The 22,681-nt window shown below is 41.7% G+C and overlaps 1 protein-coding gene and 1 long non-coding RNA gene across 2 annotated transcripts; both read left to right on the top strand.

Annotated features, from left to right (window-relative positions):
* Positions 1–4,763: 4,763 nt before the first annotated feature.
* On the top strand, positions 4,764–19,044 carry cacnb3b (calcium channel, voltage-dependent, beta 3b; the record flags this gene model as incomplete). Its single annotated transcript, XM_084070080.1, has 12 exons — positions 4,764–4,889; positions 5,230–5,349; positions 6,655–6,777; positions 7,580–7,701; positions 8,173–8,225; positions 9,779–9,798; positions 10,231–10,311; positions 13,393–13,451; positions 13,694–13,794; positions 15,140–15,291; positions 18,519–18,614; positions 18,865–19,044. 12 exons carry the CDS (start codon positions 4,764–4,766, stop codon positions 19,042–19,044), a joined length of 1,233 nt encoding a protein of 410 aa, XP_083926206.1.
* A 129-nt stretch (positions 19,045–19,173) lies between these two features.
* LOC311052972 lies at positions 19,174–21,762 on the top strand. Its single transcript, XR_014601588.1, has 2 exons — positions 19,174–19,226; positions 19,331–21,762. It is a non-coding gene; the product is annotated as an uncharacterized lncRNA (long non-coding RNA).
* The last annotated feature ends 919 nt before the right edge of the window (positions 21,763–22,681 follow it).

Genomic DNA, 22,681 nt, shown 5'->3' with positions numbered 1-22,681 from the left:
CTGGATCTTATTAGATACACAACTGTACACAAACAATACACATGATGGTTTGAAGACCGCATGTCCTGTTTACTTTTGTCTGGCTTGTCAATTACACAACACAATCAATCTCACGCATTGTTACAGGGCATGTAAATGGGGAAAAAATGGAATGACGGAGAATGGAAACCAGAGAGCTAAGTAGAACCAGGCCACCAATCATTGTGAATCATTCTTTGTGGAAGTGTTGTTATTATCTAATGTGCTGGCAGTTCACATTGGAAAGGCAAGTTGACTCTAATGTGCATGCTTCCCCCTGCTGGTGAAAATATGCAATCACTGACTCATGCTTGTGTAAACCTCTTTGCAAAAATAGTTACAATTAGGATTAATTCCTCAATTACTTTTCTTTTCCTTTGTATCTGGGAAACAATGTACTGTAGATGGTTATTACTAGTCTTATGAGCTTGGAGAGTTGGTTACTGACATATCAACCAAATTCTATTGCTACATCAAGTAGAGTGCATGTCTCTTATGACATTACTCGGTACTGATCTCAGTGATGTGTGGTTAGCAATAGTGGTTTTAGTTATCTCCCATGAGGCCTGTGTTGAAAGCAAATTCTTGTAGGTGATTGTGAAGTGAGCTTTCTCCAATCTGGTGTTGTAAAATGTTACCATATGTTTACCAGTGATGGAAGATGACCTTCTCACGTGGTTTGAAAAGAAAACGTTAACTGACCTACTGAGGAATGTGTTTGGTGAAAGGTCAAAGTTCAGAGAAATGTATACGTGTTGATCATATTTTTAATAATAACACCAGCACCACCATTTCACTATTAATGTCACGCACCCCCTAGAGGCAGCTTGCACATCCCAGGGGTAGGCCTGTAATAATTATTACATGATCGTCTAATCGCAATAATTTGAGATAATCGCAGTTATTTTTGCATAATCGTCATTATCGTTTCCATGTTGAAAAATGTTCATACATTTTCAAATATGAAAAAAGCCAAAAAACTAAATCGTTAATTGCAATTAATCGTCAATTTACATTTTGTAATCGTGACAGCCCTACCCAGGGGGTGCACGCACCACAGTTTGGGATTCCCTGTTCTAAGCCCATACATTTACTTCATTGATGTAGAATAACAGTTATTGATTTGGTTGATGGCTTAACTTTTTATCATGATTAATGATGATCATGATCATGATTTTTTGGGAATGTTGGTCTTGTAATTGTAAGTTTCTCCTCTGTGAAACTTACAATTACAAGTAGATATACCACAGAGTCAAACATAGAGTTTGATATGTGGTAGATAAAAAATATGCCATTACCCCATTGTGTAATATATACAGGTCTGGGTTACTCCAATGTTTACAAACATTACATATATAAACAAACCTATTACAGCCCCAAAATACAGAAAATACAGTTTAAAACGAATGTATCTCAGTCAATCGGCTTTGTCTCCATTGCAATTTTTTATTTTGGTTGGTGGCTACCCAATTGATGCAATAGCATGGTATGCATATGTCACCTGTGTGTATGGTACTACGTAGGCATACTGTATGTCACCTGTGTGTGTATGGTACATTTGTGTGTATGCGTTTGGCTTGTCAAAGGGAGAGAGACCTTTTGAAATTTTAATGACCCATTATAACTTGAATGATGGTGTCATGTTTACAAACCTTACAAATGAAAACAAAGATGTAACAGATTCAAAATATGTAAAACTCACATTTAGTAGTTAGTGAGTGTCAGTCTTTAGATTTTGCTCACCCAAAATAAAAATAAAAATCTCCCGCATATTTTATATGAATAGTCTTTTTTAGCTGCGACCACACAGCTAGTAAGCAAGCTTGGTCAGTCGGACTCGGTTGGTCTGTCTGCCCAAATTGTCAAGAGTAACTGCAAACTGAGAACTGATCTCAACTTATCACAGATTATGTGCTGGTTTCAACATATTTGACATTGATTTCCGGTAACAGGATAAGCCTACAGTACAGTAGAGGTGAGTTTTACTCAATGGGTGCAAGGCAAACACTGCATGACCTCATCCATTCACTGGTCCAAAAAGCAGGTTCATTGCACTGCTGCCATTTAAATCTTTCTCTCCATTTAAAGAATTGTTTTTTCTTTGACTGCTCAAAAGAGCAGACCAGAGAACAGAGAAACCCCATGCATTTCTCTTTCTAAGCCCAATGGGATGACATGATGCAGGCTTAATCAGAATTGTTTGATGCTGTGGCAGGGGACTTTGGGACATACACACAGAGTGTGAGTGTGCTGATATGAGTGTGTGAGTGTGATGTAGTTGTCTTACGTGTCACTTTACCTTTGCCTATAGCCCACTAAAGTCCCCAGGTTTACAGTGATAGACACAATGAGGGCGTAGCAGATCCTCCTTCATGTTTTATAGAGACAGAAGATGAAGTAGGAAGTGATACACTGAACCACGTGTCACTTGTCATTGAGTCGGTGGCTGCACAGTATCCTGAGTACAAAATGTAAGGAAATGGCGATAGAGATAGAGTTGATCTCAAATGAAGTAATCTATTGACTGCACACACACTGGCTTTGTTACACAGGAACAGGTTCCGTGCCCAAGTGTGACTTTGTAATTGTTTCACACACATGCAGGAGTTTTTCCCTTATAGCTTTGTTTAATCTACTGGCAATTATTGTCATAATATGTCCTCATCACGCATATAGGTTGTACAACACGGCCCTTATATCAGTATGCAATACACAGAACAGTATGTGCAGATGATATGAGGATATTACACTGTAAACATACCCGATATTTCAGAGCATCAGCTCCTCCATCCATCTGCAGCACCCAGTGAAAGGCTATATGTTTTAACCCATTCAATCTGGGAACGCATCTTGCATCATTTTATGTCTTTGGCTATTCAAAAATCGTGAAAATGTGTGCAAATCTTTGAATTTATATTTTTTTAAAGCGAACACAAATGTTCAAGATTTTTCTAAAATGATCAGATCTAGCTTGTAGATCTGCTATTATTGAATAGCCAAAATATAAAATAATGGTTATAGCTCAACTCTAAAATGACACAGATGCGTTCCCGGATTGAATGGGTTAATTAGGCTTTATAACATCCTGTGGTACAAGCTTTTTAGACTCCAGCCCCCCTCTGGCAGGCTTTGATATTTAAATGATATCCGCATACGGCACTGGATAAAGCAAACCCATTTTTTCTGCGTACAAAAGAGATGGTGTAGAGAAGAGATGGAGAGAGAAAGGGATAGAAATTTAGACAAGGAGAAGGAGAGAGGTGCAAAAAAGAGTAAAAGAAGGCTGCCGTTGTTATGGAGCTATATTTGGCAGTTTCGTGTGGGTGTGTCCATCTAGCAAGTGAGGAGTCTGTCGGCTTCACAGCCCAGTTGGGACAGAGCAGGGTCACAAGGGAAATGGAGGCTGCAGTGAGGGAGGTATAAGCCAATGTACATATTATTGCATGCTGTAACCTCTCCAAAGTTGGGGGGGCCTAGCTCCAAAGGTGAGCGGCCAAGCTCCAAAGAGCAAGTTGGTAGGGTTTCGGCAATATCATTGGCTAAAAGAAGGGTTTCGGTAATAGCACTGGCTGACAGTTTAGCTGGCAAGGACCAATCAAGGCTAGCATCTCTTTCCCATATCAAAACAGTGTAGCCTCTCTGTTTCACATCAAATGGTTTTAACAACACAACTTGTTACATCACTTGAAAACGAGGCCAGCATGCAGACAGAAACATGCTTGAGGTGCGCCCGAGCAAGGTGGTAGCCGAGCAAGTGCCCGTGCTGAGTAATGTGATGGCCACACTGTCCACTCAGCGCTATCCGAGTTGTATACCGATGGGTTGGGCTTTGAAAATGCTCATATAACTTGACAATGAAAGTAAATGAGACCATACGAGCTACATACCGATACGGTGGGAATCAGTAAATACATTTTGGAATTGTACATAGTACTTGATAATGAAGGTTAATGAGACTACGTTGCATATAATGTTCATATGAAACAAATTTTTACTTTGCACTAAGCTACGCCCTTTGGAGGTAGGTCCCTCCCATTTGGAGTGAGGCCCCTACCATTTGGAGCTGCCCCAGGCTGCCTTAATACCTCTAGAAACGTGAGTTTAGGGTTGTGAAGAGCTCCAGGGATGTGCAGGTGGATTAAGTCCAATGAGAAGTGAGTTGGACAGTGAGTCCAAAGAGTACCTTTAGCCTATATCTTCTGATACAAATTACCCATTTCCTCTTAAGTCATACTCAGGGTGGGAGCCCCAACCCCATGGGATTTCCCACTCCTGAATATAACATACAGTAAGGGGAAAATGGCCACCATGTGATTATGGACAATGTCAGTTCGTACATTATACCACCATGTGTGTTTGAAAAGGGGTATCCTGAAAAACTAATGCATATAAGGTTAGCATGCGACATGACAGGGTCGATCATTTTCAGGTGATGTTCTCTCCTAATTTTTTCAGAAGTTCGGTGCAGTTCCTTACCCAGCTTTCCCCGATTTTCTCCAATCTACATGCTCTAGCAGTCTTGCAGCTATTTTTGCTATATAATCCTTTTAAGCCATTTCACAGTCAGAGGTTATGGCTATTTGGGGGTCCTTGGCATGGTAAAATTTCGGAACCCCTGCACTATAACATGAATGCAACAGCATAGGGTGTGATTTAATTTCCTTTTCTGATCAATGTGTTACCACTTGCCCTAGCATTCTCAGGAGACCACCTGAACAATAATAAATAAAGACAACAGGGATGTGATGGTGCTGGTGTTGTTGCTGCGCTCACGCCTGCACACACTCCCCAGAGAAGGCTGCTTTGGAAAGCAGCAGGAATTGCCAGTCCTAGTTGGCAGGTTCACATCGCATACAGGAAATGACAGACTGGTACCAAACCAGTGTCACTACGCAGCAATATGATCTGCTATCAAGGCAGGTCATATTACAAGAAGAAAGACATGGGTGACATTGGGACCCTTGGTCTTGGCTGATGGATATGTTTTTTATTTTTTTTGTAGGGTATCAAGCAATAATTTGCTTAGGATCAGCAGCCACATTGTGAAGCCACTTGCCTGGCAATAAGCAAGAGTCAATGCACTTTCCTTTTTTTATAGGGTGGTGGGCGGGTACTCCATTATGGTTGATTGACTTTCATTTCTCCAGACAATAACAGATTTCCCGTCTCCTCTGATCTCACCTCAGTTGTCTCCTCTCGTCCTCTCGTCAGGGTTCAGCCGATTCCTACACTAGTCGACCCTCGGATTCCGACCTGTCCCTGGAGGAGGACCCAGAGGCGTCTCGGCGTGAAGCCGAGCGCCAGGCTCAACTGCAGCTGGAGAGAGCCAAGGTGAGAGGCCTGCTTTACAACACTGGTTCTGAACCTGTGGGTCGGGGCCCAGTGGTGGGCCGTGAAGATATTGCAAGTGGGCCCCCAAATAATTGGCAAAACACTAAGAAATGTATTTTAATATAATATTAATATTTTAAAGAAATATGTGAAAGTCATATTTTTTCTTAAACCCATTAAGACGGGAACACATCTGTATTATTTTCAGATTTATTTGGCTGTTCAAAAATAGCAATTATACAAGCTCATAGCGTGGCATCGAGTGCCGCGCTATGAATATTTTTTTTTCTTTTTTAACTCAAATCCTTGCTTCTGTGGGGGGTCGCTGGAACAAAATATTTTCAGATGGGGGGTTCGCGGCTAAATACGTATCATTTTGGGGGTCCACGACATGAAAAAGTTTGAGAACCACTGATATTATAGCAACATAAGTTTTTTCAAAAAAACTGTTAGGATTTAGAAGACATTTGTAGACTCCCCAGAAGCAAAGAGTTGTGTTCAAAATGTTTGTTTTAAAAATGTATACAGTATATATATTAAAAGATTTGCACACATTTTCAAGATATTTTTTCTCGAAAAAATTGCAGATCTACAAGCTTGTAGCGTGGCACTTGGTGCCGCGCTATGAGCTTGTATATCTGCTATTTTTGAATAGTGTCCACCAAGATGTCGTTTTCGGAAACTCCAGCAGCTTGGCGTTGCGCTGGGCGTAAGCATAACCTTGAGCGTGCGCGTGCCGTGCACGCCAGACACTTTTCCCTGCCTCCCGAATATAGCTAAAATACGCTCAACTCGGGCGCCTGGAATTGCTTTTTTTTAGGCGAGCGCCATGGCGTTTTCACCCGGAATAAAAGCGCAGTGGACACTGCAGAGCCTTAAAGTATACCTACGTTAGCTCCATTGATCCAGGCCCACCCTGACCACTTAACACGGCAGTCTATCAACTGCCGTGTTAATAGTCAAATGGGTGGGCCGTGATTTTCAAGTGGGCCCTGATCCCGCGTGTGTGTGTGTGTGTGCGCGCATGCGTGCGTGCGTGTTTCTTGCTCTTGTTTTCTGTTTTAAGGCCAATGTCAGTCAGTTCAAAACACTTTGGTCTGGTTGTACGGAGGAGCACTGCGTCAAGGCTTTTAGACTGTAGTCATACATAGATCTTAGGCCAAGAGTACATTCATTTAAAAAAAAATATCATTAGCCGTTAGCCTATAACCCAGAAGACTTACAAGATTAGCCTCAGTGATTATAGCTTTTGCTCTAATGTTCCTTAGTTTAATGTTTGTGCTTTTTTTCTGCGTCTTTCTCCAGTCTAAACCGGTAGCATTTGCAGTGAAAACCAATGTAAGTTACTGTGGGGCCCTTGATGAAGACTGTCCTGTCCAAGGGGCTGCGATCAACTTTGAAACCAAAGACTTTCTACACATCAAAGAGGTGAGCAGGCCTGCTTGTGAAAAGGCTAGGATTCTAAGGTTGAAACTGGCGTGTCATTATGGTGAAAATGTAAAAAAAATGTGCGCATGACACCATCGTATGACACAGTATAAACTAGGGGTTACGTAAGTGGTTAAAAACAACAACTACACAACCTTGAGTGCCTCCAAGTCAGTTTTGGGGCCCTACAGTATATAGGCAACTACCTCTTACACTAAGAAATTACCCTGGAGATGAGGGCGGGGTATTGTCTGAGATTAACAAGAACCTCACATAAACCTCACGTAATCCTGGTCTCTATACTGCCTCCCCCTGGCCAGCCGGGGCGCCTGATGGAGGGGAAAGGAACTGGTTGGAATAACGTGTTCCTTCCACGCGCTACGTCCAACCGGGGAAACTCCCCCCGTCAGGTGATAAGAAGCGGCTTGCTAGCTCCTCATGCATTGAAGGAGGCATGAGCTGGGCTCTCCCTAGGCTGGCAGAGGGAGAGTAGCGCCCAGGACTACATAGCCAATTGGCACTGGGTGAAAAAATGTGTTACAAAATCATGGGATACAAAAATTGTAAAAAAAAAAAAAAAAAAAGAACCACACATACGTAACATCAGCACTTACATTTAAACATTTATAGTACAGCGTTATCTGTTCTGTAACATTTCTACACAGTGAAATCCATTGTGTTAGAGTGTACAAAAGTAACCAAATGGACGTTTCCACTTGGTAACATCTGTAGTTCAGCATTAAGCCTTAAATCACGCTGATTTGATAGGTCTATGCTAAGTGTTGTTTCCTGTGTTGTGCAGAAATTCAACAATGACTGGTGGATTGGGCGGCTGGTGAAGGAAGGCGCCGACATCACCTTCATTCCCAGCCCAGTCAAACTGGAGGCCATGAGGATAAAACAGGAACAGAAACAAGCAGCACGGTCAGAGCTCAAACATACACAGTAAAATTCTCTGTTAATTTAACCCAGAGTGTGTACAAATGTAACCAAATGTATCCGTATGGGTCTTCTGGTTACTTGACCTTCTTCTTGCATCACCATCACTGTAAACCTGGGGTCTTTTGGACTATAGGCAAAGGTAAAGGGACTCATACAGTGTAAGACAACTACCGGTACGGTATATCGCCCTCACACACTCATATCAGCACACTCAAACTCTTTGTCACTGCCCATGTCCCACTGTTTCTGTCTGTGTATGTTGCTCAATCTCTCTTTCTCCACTCTGTCCTGATTCCACATTGTCCACTTAGAACACTTTCTGAAAAGACAAAAAGGAGATATCGCTAGTTGTAGTTCACGTGTTCCCGCTGTGGAAGAGCTTGCCTTGCACCACTAAATTGCCCCCCATGGGGATTCTTGCATAATGAACCTTGGCATTGTGCTGCCCTACAGGAAAGCAGGGAATGCTTCATCTGGAGGCTGGAGGTCAACTCCACCATCTGCAGGTATGTGGGTGCGGTGGAGACCTGCATCTGTATATTCAGAATTCATTATGGTTAAATGTATGGACATGGATTTTGAGCTGCAAGTATTGATTAATGTCTTGACGATTATTCAACTGATTAATTTGTCGATAAAATGCATAATCCAGAAGCACGTTTTATTTTAAGTTTTAGTTGTTTTTTTGTTTGTTTTTCTCCACAATTGAATCGTTCCCCCCATGTTTGACAGTCCCTGTCACTGCCAACCATAATCCTAGAATGACTGATATTCTAGAATCTATACAGTGCATGTATTTCATATACAGCCATAGAACACTCTGCAATCTTATGGAGGGATTCAGCTCAGCAAGGTTACAAGGTTAAAAGGAGGTTTAAAAGGTGTTTTTTTTTATTGTTACGTCTCATGTACAGGTATACATATGAGTAAAATATATCTTTGTTTGTCTCCTCAGACATTGTAGCAGCATTGGTAAATTGTAGTGCATTGATTACGATTACCCCACAGCAGCTGCAACTCACCCGGCATAAGTGTGCCCCATATGTATGCGCTCATTGAAGGAAGTTGACATTTGTTTAGTGCTGCTGTGAATTACGTCCCTTTGGGTGAAGAGAATGTGGTCATGTGAATCTTGTGGAAAAGTGGAGATATTTGACTGAGTACACGTTTTCTGCCAGAACTTTCAAACGGATATGATACTAGATGACAAGAGCTGACCCCAAATAATTATTGGATGGGTGACATGTAGCGCTACAAATTAGATGAATCCCTCCATGAATCCCTCCATGAAAATGCATTGCATGTTCTATGGCCTTTTATATGCAATGTATGGAATATCAGCCGTTGTAGGGCTATGCCAACCCTACTGTTTGGTCTGGGAAGGGTGTAGAGTAGACTACCACGTGTCTCCTCCGATACACATGGTCACCGCTGCTTCTTTCACCTGAGGAGTTTCACTGGGAGGATAACGTTTGCAGAGGAACACACTATCCTTCCCAGTTCAGCTCCCTGCTGAACAGGCCCCCCACGACCAATGCCCTCCCCTGCTGGTGTGTGTGTGTGTGTGTGTGTGTGTGTGTGTGTGTGTGTGTGTGTGTGTGTGTGTGTGTGTGTGTGTGTGTGTGTGTGTGTGTGTGTGTGTGTGTGTGTGTGTGTGTGTGTGTGTGTGTGTGTGTGTGTGTGTGTGTGTATCAAAGAATCAATGAGGGTGGGGAGTATTCAAATTTACTTTACTAATTTATTTTGGGAATGATAACATTGGCTTAACCTGTGTAATTGAAACCAGTGATACTGTTCTCAAATGACTTTGCCTTAGCAAAAGCAATTGTTATGTGAGCTAACCAGTGATGCAATATCATCAGTCCAATGCTTGTTATGCTGTCTATTGCCTTTGTCTAAAATCAGCATGGCATGCATGCATTCTTTACTAATAATCTCTTAAGGACTTAATCTATGCTCAAATTCTGTCTTCTGAATCTATGACTTCACCTAAATGCCATAGCTTTCCTGTTAGCTTTTTCTCCGCTTGTTAAATGATTGTCCTTCTTGTTTCTGAAAGCCAAACAGAAGCAGAAACAGGTATGTTTGCCACAGTGCCTCTTCCGCTGTGTATCAGAGCATTACAGTTTTACACTTTGCTCAATAACACCGTCAAATGTTCTTCACTTTCTATGACAAAAAATATCAGAATGTTTGAACATTCTGATGTTTTATTGTAATATTTATTGTAAAAATGGTAATGTACATTGACACTGCAACCATCAATAATTTCTAGCTTATATATTTAGTGTTTTTTGTTTTCTTTGGGGTAGGGGAGGCTATGCAGGTTGAAGCCATAGAAATCATGCAAACGGATACATGCATATGACTGTTGCTTCCTATTCTGAAGGAATATTAATGTTTGGATACCAAAATCCAAATAAATACAGTAGCCTATATGGCTAAAGTAGGCTATATACAAGTACAAGATGTCTTATTTCTAATATTTACTTGTGTTTATGGCCTCTCCAGACGGAGCATGTTCCACCCTATGACGTGGTTCCATCCATGAGGCCGGTGGTACTGGTGGGCCCCTCATTGAAAGGCTATGAGGTGAGAATCATTAAGCACTGATTTAAAATCTTTGCTATCATTGTACATCATTATCCTCCATGTGCTCAAAGGGGACGTTTATCCGTGGTCTTACATAATGCTGCGTTCACACTGGCAGATACAAAAGATACAACGCTATCACAGCATATGTGTAGCTTAGTATGTTTATAGCTGAAGTTGAAACCAGCTCAACTTCTTTGTAGCTTTACAGCTGTTGTAGCTTTTATAGCAGCTTCAAACGTCGGATGTACTGTATCTTTGTATCTTGTCGCTGGCTTCCATTGAAAATGAATGGTAGACTATCTGTGTAGCTGCCAGTGTCTTTGCTTAGCAGCTCCAAATTCATCCTGATCTGGCCAGGTTTTCTCCCGTCAGATCAAGTGCGGTCATTCTGGAGTCATCGTGTCCAGTTTAACTTGATCATGTCCTACCTTTTATTTTCTTCTCTGTTAAGACTGGTTTCAGGCTGTTTGATCTAGAGGAGTCTGGTCTTATCGATAGGGAGGAAACTCCCTCTCTGTTATTCCATTAGCAATGCCATATAGCCATAGCCTGATGAAGTTACAGCACATGCAGTAGGACTCTCACACCCACTCTCAGAAGAGATAAAGCACAGTGCATAAACCTACAGTACAGCATAGGGGCGATGCCAGATGTTTGGGTCCAATGGCGATTTTGGAGAGTCATAGACCACCGATTACCAACGTTTTGAACGACTAGATTTTCAGGCCTTCAAACCCAGTCCTATATTGCGCTGATCAGAGCATTGGTCACCAAGTTATGGCCATTTGAAATGTTAGACACTGCTGTAACAGTGCTGTAGTTCCCCATATGTGTGCAATTTAGTTGTTTTTTTTGGTGTGACTATTGTCATGGAACAATAGTCAAATGAATAGTCAAATGAACAGCATTTGTGCCATGTTTTTGGTGAATATCAGAGCAACGGAGTGCCTGAGGCCCCTGCGGGCCCCTGGCATGGCCCCTGGCGTGGCTATTCTGATGGAAAACCCCTGAACAGTGTTTGTGCCAAATTTGGTGAGGTTTGGAGCAATGATGCGCCTTGCAAGTCCACATGTCCACCGTCGACCCACCGTCGGTCGACTCTCCAGGAAATTTTAATATAGGATACAGAAAAAAAGCAAAATCTTTTGAAACCCTTAAATTTGATTAAAGTTTACATTTAACTTTTTGATAGATATTTTTTCGTAATTAAATATCAAGTAAATATGAATTACACATAAACTGAACTTTATTTTATTAACCACTTAAGCCCTATTCAAACAAATAGCTGATCTACAAGCTCTCATGACGCATTGCAACATGTTGTGAGCTTGTAGATCTGCTATTTTAGACAATTAAAAAACAAATAACACATTGGCTGCATAATTTGGCTCTACAGTAGCTGCTACGGGTATGTGTCTTATATCACTATTCTAAGATGTCAAATCATGATGTTTGCTTCAGTCGGTGTGCAATTTGTTCATTTCCAAGAAAATGGTGCAGATGAAGTTGCAGAAGTGTGTGGCGTGGTATAATTGCGTAGAATGTCTCCATACTTCAACATTTTCTCTCTGCTTCCCTCTCTCCTCTGTGACTGCAGAGGCTCTGTGTGCCAAGCCGTTTGTTTTGTATATGAGGGAGTGTGTGTGTGTGTGTGTGTGTGCGTGTGCGTGTGCGTGTGCGTGTGCGTGTGCGTGTGCGTGTGCGTGTGCGTGTGCGTGTGCGTGCTGTGTGTGTTTTTTTGTGAAATATTTATGCATTGCTCTGGTGATGTGCTTTGAGGATGCTCCAGTGGTGTACGCCAGCATCTCTCTCTCTCTCTCTCTCTCTCTCTCTCGCTTTCTCTCTCTCTCTCTCTCTCTCTCTCTCTCTCTCTCTCTCTCTCTCTCTCTATCTCTCTCTCTCTCTTCTCTTTCTCAGACTATGGGAGAAAAGCAGCACTCTCCCACTCTGCCCTCCTCCTTCCTCTGTCTTTTTTCCTCCTCTTCTCGTTCTGAGACCATGGTAGAGCAGAGGCACCACAGCTGGCGCTATCCACCATTTCACAACACATCTATTTTTCAGGCCTGTTTGAATATAGATCTCATCTCACACAAGTACACACACACACACACATTCACGCATGCACTCTCTCTCTCTCTCTCTCACACACACACACACACACACACACACACACACACACACACGCGCGCGCAGATGTAGCTAAACGTAGTCTGGCGCAGGACTCTATCCATGTCTTCGTCTGCCGTGCTCATTTCTATTTAGGTCCACTGTCAGATCTAGTCATATCACCACATCATCGCAATGAGGGGGAAGAGAGCACACACACATCCCGAGTCTCCTGGAAGATACTTTCACAAACACACTAACGCCCTGCATTTCAGTGAAACTATGAAAATCAAATATAGCATAAGTGTTTAAACTGTTCCTCATTTTGCTGGGGAGCCCCTGGAACCTCCTGGGGCTCCCTGGACCACACTGTGAGAGCCACTGATATAAACGAGAGAGGTGTGTGTGTGCGTGTGTGTTTGTATCACTATACTTGCGAGGACCAAGTATAGAATTTGAAGAAATTTGTATTGTGAGGACCGTTTTCCTCACAAGACAAATGGTTGTTTTATAGTTAAAAAAAAACTTTTTTTAGAGATACGTTTACAATTAGAAAAACATTTAGGTCATGATTAGACATTTAGAGGATAGGTTTAGGGATTGGAATTAGAGTTAAACATGATTTATACTTAGTTGCGCGCCAGTGTCATGCACCGAAAAATAGCCAATCTATAGGGCTTGTAGATCTGCTGTTTTTCGGCTTTAGGCTTACGTGTTAAAACTGCCAAAATATGCATTTTTAAATGACATTCATAAAATCGCTTTCCTAAAGCGTTGATGTCCTCACAAGTATAGTAATACAAACGTGTGTGTGTGTGTGTGTGTGTGTGTGCGTGTGCGTGTGTGTGTGTGTGTGTGTGTGTGCGTGCGTGCGTGCGTGCGTGTGCTTATATGAGCGTGCACACAGGTGTACTTGTGATACCATTACTTGTCACTCGTAACGTGCTGTCATTCCTCCCCTCTGTCTCCTAGGTAACAGACATGATGCAGAAAGCGCTCTTTGACTTCCTCAAGCACAGATTTGATGGCAGGTGGGTACCGCAGATTACTGGATAAATGATCCTTCTCCGTGCATACGCCAATGTACTGCACCACTGACAATTGCCCTGAGAGGACTCTCGTGTGCATTGTGTTCCCTATATCATATTTCATGGTCAACAGGACACACATGACAGTTGTATTTATAGATGTAAGAGAGCGTCCATGAGTTCAGATCATCCTTTGAACTGGAGCAGTTGTGGAAGTGATGTGATAAGGCACCTCTTCTCTGCAGGATCTCCATTACACGGGTGACTGCTGATCTGTCGCTGGCCAAGCGCTCTGTACTCAACAAGAAGGCCATTATGGAGAGGTCCAACACACGTTCCAGTCTGGGTGAGTTGGCACGACATTATGTTCCAGGTCTGTCTTTGCCAAAGGTGAATATATACAGAGTAGAGATATCCCTGATCATTTTGATAAAAGGTCTGGACTCAGATGAACACATTTTTCTTGTATACTTGTAGCCCTTGTAAAAGCCCCCTAGAGCAGCACCTGGTTCTCAACCTGTGGGTCGGGACCCCCGGGGGACCCCACATGATTTTCGGGTGGTCCCCAGATGACAGTAAAGTCAAATAACAGTAAAGGACCATTAACACATTGAGTGACAAAAACTGAATATTCAGTTTTTGCAAATACACCCCTGGAGTGCCATAAATGAAATATTCCGGGGTTGTATTTTTTTCACAAGAGGGCGCTCTAACGCAACTTAGGAATGATCCTAGGACCCTTTAAAAGGGAATGGACGAATGTGACCTCATCCCAAAAATACTGACGTGCATCCGCCCCAATGATGGAATCTTGACAAAATGTTCCATATCTCCATATCTTTTTTATGTGGTCAAAACAAGCCATTTTTGACGGGCGATCTCTCTGCAATGGCGGGTCGCGGTAGAAATGTTATTGTTTCAGTCGTTAGACGGGACCCTTGGCCATCGCCCAGACACCGTTTGTTTACATCCGGGTCCTTGTTGTGGCTTCTGCAGCTCTAAAAAGATTGCCAATAAACGGTAAAAAACACTGGCACTGGCTTTACCCTGTTTAAAAAAACCTCTGGCACTCAATGTGTTTATACCTAATACCTAAAAAAATAAATAGAAATAAAATAAAATAAATTAGATGAAGAAATATGATAAACTATACTATAAAAACTGGTCAAACATTGGCCAAATTGTCAAATAGAAATAATATAAGAAAGAGGCAAAGATTTTGAAAATGGCCGATCTACAAGTTCTCGCGTTGTAGATCGGCTATTTTCACAATATTTATATGGAACCGAGTCAAACCAAAGTTAATGCCTCAACTCCTACATTTCAATTGCTTATCAGGATGGGGGGTCCCCAGTTCAAATATGATTAATTTGGGGGGGGGGGGGGGGGGGGGTCACGGCCTGAAAAGGTTGAGAACCACTGCCCTAGAGCACATGCTTTGCCTTATCCATACTTGTGTTACAGTTCCAATGTTATTGTGATTGTCCAACTGATGAATGTTGTAAAATTAGAACCAATAAGTAAATTGTGACACATAGTCTATTGTCTTTCGATCTGTAAATGTTGTATAGAAACACGTTTCCCCCCATGAGCATGAAGTAAAAGAAAAATGGACACTTTGTTAATATGGTCTATTCTTGCATACATATCACAAATCTACTGTATATGTACTGTATGTTGTGTGTTTGCAGCTGAGGTCCAGAGTGAGATTGAGAGGATCTTCGAGCTGGCCAAAACCCTGCAGTTAGTAGTCCTGGATGCAGACACCATTAACCACCCAGCACAGCTTCTCAAGACCTCCCTGGCTCCCATTATTGTCTACGTCAAAGTCTCTTCACCAAAAGTAAAACTCAAACTTCATAATAACCCAAAGAAATTCCACAAAGTCTGTTTAAAATCAGTGGATTGCATACATTTTCCTGCAGACTGGGTTTAAAAAGTCAAACTCATGATAGAAGAGTGTATGTAGGTATGTAGGGGGTAAGAGTCTTCAAGATGTACCAATTCCACACAAATAAAGGCCAATATCTTATGCAACGCAGTGGAAATACACTTATTGAAAATATTTCTTTATGACGGCGAACATAACCTTTTTATTTCATCATCATCTGGCCTGATTTCTAAGGCTTGAGTAATACTTAGTTACATGCAGGTGTCACGCACCAGAAATAGCAGATAGCTTTTTTTGGTGTGTGACATTGAAGGGATATTTCACTTATTTCACATTAAAGGGATATTTCACCACCATTTCGGGTCATTTTAACGTCTACTCAGGTTTTTGTGAGCACCCCAGAGAGTTTTCATTTTATCATACACACCCCCTTCCTATACAAGCCTATTGTAACTTCAAACTAAATTTTAACCATGTTCGATTCAATGAAAACACACGTCCTTGGTTCTGGTGACTGATATTGGCATTTCTGTGTTGTCACTGCTGTTATATCCTACTGACTCACCTGCCAGTGAGGAGCCCCCACCGGGAGGACGTAGGGCCTTCGTCCTGCTCCTCCCGCCCAACACTCCCTGCTGATAGGTGCCACCCTAGCCGTGTAGGGGTACGTGCAATGACTAATATCACCCTATTGTGTTCGCATAGAACCCACAAACTCCGTGGTAGTGGGCAGGGACTTTACCACTACGCCACACAAGCTTTTTTAATTGATTTTTTATTCTTTGGGGGGAAATGAAAATGCAATACAATTAAATAAATGAAAAAAAAGGAATTGAAAAACCATGTCCCCTCACATATTAGGAGAATATCTGTCACCAGAACCAAGGACGGGTGTTATCGATGAATATGGTTCATGGTTAAAATGGACTTATAAGTTAAAATGGGTTTGTATAGGAAGGGGGCGTGTCTGATAAAATGAATATCAAATATCTAAATACTGAATCAAGCAACATGAAAATGGTCTAGGGTGCTCGCAAAAGCCTGAGTAGGTGTTAAAATGACCCAAACATGTTGGAAAGTGAAATATCCCTTTAATAGCAGGGCGGAATTTTGATACCATAGTGCACTTGGTGATACAAGCGCGAAATTTGGCACAGATGACCTTCATATGACCCTAATTGATAATCAACCTCTGGCCACGCAGAATTCCTAAGATTTCAAGATGGCCACCACCAGTTTTCAAAATGTCTGCAACTGGGCCAATGTGTTGGACTATATCACTTTGCTGGGGCAAAGCGATAAGAGAATATGTTCTGGAGGTATTCCTACCAAGTAAGATAAAAAATAACATTAGGTTCCAATATGGCGGCATGTATTCCAATATGGCTGCCGATAAATTGCAGAAATGTGCACCTGCTTATGGTTTATCCACATGAGCTTGTTGTACATGTATTTGTATTAATTACCATACACAGAATCCATTTATGGAACATTTGAAAGTGATTTATTAGCTTGGTAAAGCTTAGTGCTTACTTTTTGTTTTGTTATCAAGTCATTATAAACACATTTTCATTTACAATGGTGGCTGGGCAAGTGACAGGCCAGTGTACTAGCAACTGCAACCACAGAGGGGTGTGCAGATAAGTCCAAACTTAAAGCATTTGCAGTGTCCAGAACATGCTATTTTACATCCACATCGTGTCAGCTTCTGGCATAATTTGGCAAACAGGACTGCACAAGAGTCACTGGCCCCATATATGTCCTGCTTGGAATGCACTTCACTTGCATTCACTTCCTTGTAGGAACTACTTCTATGAAGTTCTATCGTACATGAGTACTATGAACTACTCAATGACTTGCATATGTTTATCATTTATTGCAACAGGTGTTGAACCTAATTTGGAGAAGTTGTCTGCCATGCTGACCTTTTTCCCTTTCCATGGAAGGACGAAACTGTGTGGAATCCCCTGAATGCATGAAAGAAGCAAAGACCTGATGACTTTGATTCAATAGCTGATGCAATTTCATGAACGGGATCCATCTGAGATCCTTCCCTCCTTCCAAAGGCAATCCACAGCTAATTCAAGCCAAGTCTTTGAACAAGTGAAACTGTTATGTCAACAATGTCAGTATCTGAGGCAGAGCTGCAGAGGATAGCATCTGACACATCATGATTCGCAGCTCAGATACTGACGTTGTTGTCATAGCAGTTGCACTTGTTCAAATTAAATAAGTCTGAGACTTATTGTCAGTATCAGCTGAGAACTCAGGGGTCTTATAGACCCCCTGGTATTGCTGAGGTGGAGCGCCACACTCACCGTACCTACTCATACACTGATCCTGATCGAACCCATGACCATGTGATCCGAAGGTGAAAGCTCTACCGACTGAGCAACCCAGACACAAAGACTTGGCTTGAAAAAGCTGTCGAAGGACCTCAGATGGATCCCCCTTCATGAAAATGCATCAGCTATTGGATCAAAGTCATCAGGTCTTTGCTTCTTTCATGCGTTCAGCAGATGCCATACAGTTTTGTCCTTCCACGGAAAGAGAAAAAGGCCAGCACCTGTTTGAGAAAATATCCCTATATATATCTAGGTTTTTGTATTTAGTTGCCCTAGGTCGTTAAAAAGCTACCAAATCACTTTAAAATGTGCTATAAATCGATTCTGTGTATGGTAATTAATACAAATTCATGTGCTTCAAGCTCATGTGAATGTACATTTATGCAATTTATCGGCAGCCATATTGGAAAATATGCCGCCATATTGGAACCTAATATTATTTTTTTATCTTACTTGGTAGAAATACCTTCAGAACATATTCTCCTATATTAAAATAAGAGGGAAATCAAAGATTTACAGCCCCAGCAAAGTGATATACTGTAGTCCAAAATGTTGGCCCAGTTGCAGCCATTTTGAAAACTGGTGGTGGCCATCTTGAAATCTTAGGATTTTTGCGTGGCCAGAGGTTGATTATCAATTAGAGTCATATGAAGGACATCTGTGCCAAATTTCACGCTTGTATCACCAAGTGCACTATCGTGTATTGAAAACGGCAAAATTCCGCCCTGCTATTAAGTATAAATCAGGCTAAAGTGAAGGTGTAATTGTACTGTACAGTAAGAGTTTTCTTTTGGTTTCTATTTTAGCTATTTTCATCTCTGGCTAATCTCACAGGTTCTTCAGAGGCTGATCAAATCTCGGGGGAAATCACAGAGCAAACACCTCAACGTCCAGATGATGGCCGGCGACAAGTTGTCACAGTGTCCACCTGTACGTCACTCTCTCCATAATCCAACCTGTATTTATATTGACAAGACCCAGAACATAGTTGTATAGTCTGAGTTATACAATTGAGGCGCTCGCACACAGAGTCAGATTTGTTTTGGGCTGAAACGAATCGCAGAGGCCTTTTATAACAACGAAACAAAAACATCTAGCCCTTCATCTCTTTTCAAAACTTGCAAAACATATGGAAGCTAAAACTGTATGTGCTTACATGCTTCTGTCTCTTTCATGTTAGGAGATGTTTGATGTCATACTGGATGAGAACCAGCTGGAGGACGCATGTGAACACCTATCTGAGTATTTGGACATATACTGGCGCGCCACACACCTTCCTGGAGCCGCTCCTCTCAACCCGTTATTGGACCAAAGTGTTGTCACCCCGCCCTCCGCCAATTCCAGCCAACAGGCAAGTTGAATACTTAATTGAGCACATTTCTCTATAGAAAAGTATATTCCCTATGCTGATAAACTGACCGCTTATTATTATTTCTATGATTATTATATAAGTATTGATGATCTCTAACTCCTGTCTGCATGTGTTTTGCAGTTCTCTGAGACTCAAGAGTTGATAGAATGATCACTACCACAGACAGACAGGTGAGACAGAAAACTATGTATCCTTAAATTCTCCCTCAATCACACAGCAGTGACGCCTCCTCCTGCTTGTGTTCCACTAAAATGTGTCCCCTGCTGCCCTGCAGGAGCAGCCTGTGTTGTGGGCTGGGGTCAGATTAGGAGGTCATAGTGCACAGGGACCAGGGGCCCACCAGGGGGCAGCAGCAGCAGCACTTCCTCTCTGCCAGCCATCAACTCTCCGTCCACACCCTCAAGTGGCCCCATCTGGGGTTGTGAGAAGAAGACAGGGTGAGAGCATCCTCAAAGAGAAAGAACAGGAGGCTGATGTTCTGGATGCAGAAGAGGGGGGAAAATAGAAGAAGAGACAAAGAAAGAGCTGACCGGTACAGCTGCAGATGAAAGGCCCGTCCCCCCGTCCCCGCTTCACTGCTGCCCCCTCGGCGAGAGCTCCCGGTTTCCCACCGTCACGCGACTCAGGGCCGCTTCCTCCCGCTGCACACTTGCGTTATTCATAGGAATCGGTGCAGAAACCCAGCCACTGACCGACCACTAGCATGCCACCCTCTCTCATCCTGACTCCCAAGCCTAATCTTAACCCCGACCTCTCTGCTCTGAACATAGAAAACCACATGCCCCAACTGCCAAGCCGTCCCATGTCTGCCCAGACACCCAGGGCTGGTCCAGCTCTCAAACACACGCACACGCACAAGCACACGCACACGCACACACGCACGCACACACGCACACACGCACACACACAGAGTACTGTACTGTACTTTTTACAATTTTTTACCATTCTATCCTAATAGTAATGGGAAGATCAAAACACAAAGGTGAGTAACTCTCCCTTTGCAGGGTTCCCAGAACTCCCCTCTCTCTGTCCCACCCCTCTCTAAAATAAACCTGGCTTCTGTAAAGGGGACAGAAAATTACACATCTTCAGTATGTCTTCCATCACCGCACTTCTCTGTGAGCCGTCATCGAGCGGTCCAACAAAAATGTTCGCTGAAAGGCACACTAGGCTGTAGCAGAGTCGACACCTATGTCAGTTGTGTTGGGACACTCGAGGGAAATGTATGTTCTTTCACTTCCTTTATGGCTTGCTTTCTCTACTGCTTGTGTTACTCTAGGCTTTTTTTTTAAAAACACATTCAACCTGGCGTCCCTATAGCCGATCTACAAGCTTGTAGATCTGCTATTTTTGCCGTGCGACACCATCGTATGACGAAGAATGAATCAGGCTAAAGTGTATAATTGTGACATTTTTTTTTATTGTACTGTGTCTGTACTGAATTCATATCTAGGCTGTCAATTGCTATCCACATATCCATAGATATTGGTGATTCAAAACCCATGCATGAAAAGCACAAGCACATCAACAGCTATGGTTCATACTGTATGTACCTATCATAATTGTGAATGTATCAGTGCTTAGTCCGGTAGCTTAGAAAGCATTGTGATTATGTTTTGGGCGCAACCCAGGGCAAACCCCACAATCCGCTAATTGTTGCTCAGTACATGGTGGTTGATGGCAAAAATCCTATAACCTAGCTATATTGAAGATTCAATATTAACCAAATAATGTATTTTTGATAATTTTGATTCCCTAAGACAAAATAGCTTTTTTCAACAAATGACACCCAAAAGCAATACAAATCACAGGCATAAGATGTCACATTTTTCAAATAATAATACAAGTTTTTTGTTTTTGTTTAAATCCCCCCCATCTGTTTATCAGTGGGTGATTCATCTAACTTTAGATGTTGTAGGTTGTGTAACCAGAACGTATCGAGATATAGCAAAGTTATGCTGATTATGACATTTTCTTTATGGCCAAAAAGAACAATTTATTTCACATAACAAATAAATAGTCTTTATATATACGTAGATTTCTAGAAAATGTCTAAAGTATATAACAAATAACATTATCATACTATCAGTTCCCACTGGGAAGCTTGCTCTTATCAGCACTGAACAAAACACTAAGTACTACAGTCCAGAATGTATTGTTGCATGCCTTATCACCATATCAGCCTCCTGTCTGTGGAAATACACTTTACAATCAAGTACTGCTACAGCACTACACTAAAATCCTCAGTGTTCATTAATTTAACTATGAGAGTGTTGCAAATGCTATTTTGTCAGGCGAGCACACTGTCAAATACTCAGTTTAAAAATGCAACAATTGGTGCAACAAACAATTCTCAGTTCTTCCTTAGTAAGATCAAGCTGCAAATGCTGACTGAGTCACAATTTGTCAAAGTGAATACTGAGGATTTTACTGTGTACTGTACACAATGTGCTACTCACATTTTTGGTTTTGTTATAACTCCAAATAATACTTGTTTATAGTTTCATTAGCTATTTGCGCTAGACTTAAAGTTAAAAGGTTTGAGCTGGTTTGAAGGGCAGCGTTCCATTGCAAATTTATAACTGTGTAGACAGCGACCTCTGGTGGTATATTATTGTCATCTTAACTGAATTGAAATAAGATTCAGTCCTTCAGCCACAAGGTCTTTCCACAGTTGTTGTTTTTTGCCCCCACCTTCTTGGCACATTGCAAAAAAGAAAGAAGACACAATGAACAAGAATATATAAATTGACTGACAACACAAAACGTTTCATTAAAAACTGTGCATAGTAGCTCTAATTTCATGCCTTTTACAGTTTTGTCACGCGCATAAAACTAAATACATCTCAAACAGCACAGAAAAAAAGAAACACTAATGTAACTCATTGTCCTCGAAAGGTGTACATTAATTCAGTAGTTAATACAGCACATATAGATAACATTCAAGATTCAAGAGGGTTTATTTGTCACTTACTCTTACAGGTAAAAGCAGCAAAATGTTGTTGTGGCATAAATAATGTGATGATCTATGTGCATAACATGACATATCATATTCATCTAACATCCGAAGGGCTTATCGGGACCATCCTCACATGAGCTTTTCACCTTTTATTTAACCTTTATTTAACCAGGCAAGTCATTAAGAACAAATTATTATTTACAATGGCAGCCTGGCAAAAAGGCAAAGCCTCTTGGTTTGCTCATGAATAAATCAGAGTAAATCAGTACACTGTATGACTTGTATAGCCAATCACATGTATGCAGAGTTAAGACTTATTTGTATATATTGTATATTCAATTCTCAGTTCTTCCTTAGTAAGATCAAGTTGCACAAAAAAAAATGCTGACAGTAAATTGAGAGGGTTTTGGGTCACTGTACATGTTTCTGTCTTCAAAGAAAGCATGCGTTTGTACGTGTATGTATATGTAATTTTCTCTGTTTTATTGGTATGATGCACTGTAATTATTTGGGACCATCATAAAGATTGCTTCCACTGACACCCTCATGCAGCTCTGAAGGACCATGGTTAAGTCAGGGGTCTTCAACAGGGGGTCCGGGACCCCTACGGGGTCCTCAGAGTTACTACAGGGGGGCCGGCAAATCTTTGTGTGATAGGAACTCTTT

The sequence above is a fragment of the Gymnoscopelus microlampas genome (assembly GCF_963454915.1).
Source record: "Gymnoscopelus microlampas genome assembly, chromosome: 10".
Lineage (NCBI taxonomy): Eukaryota > Metazoa > Chordata > Actinopteri > Myctophiformes > Myctophidae > Gymnoscopelus > Gymnoscopelus microlampas.
This window is presented reverse-complemented; position numbering and strand designations above follow the sequence as displayed.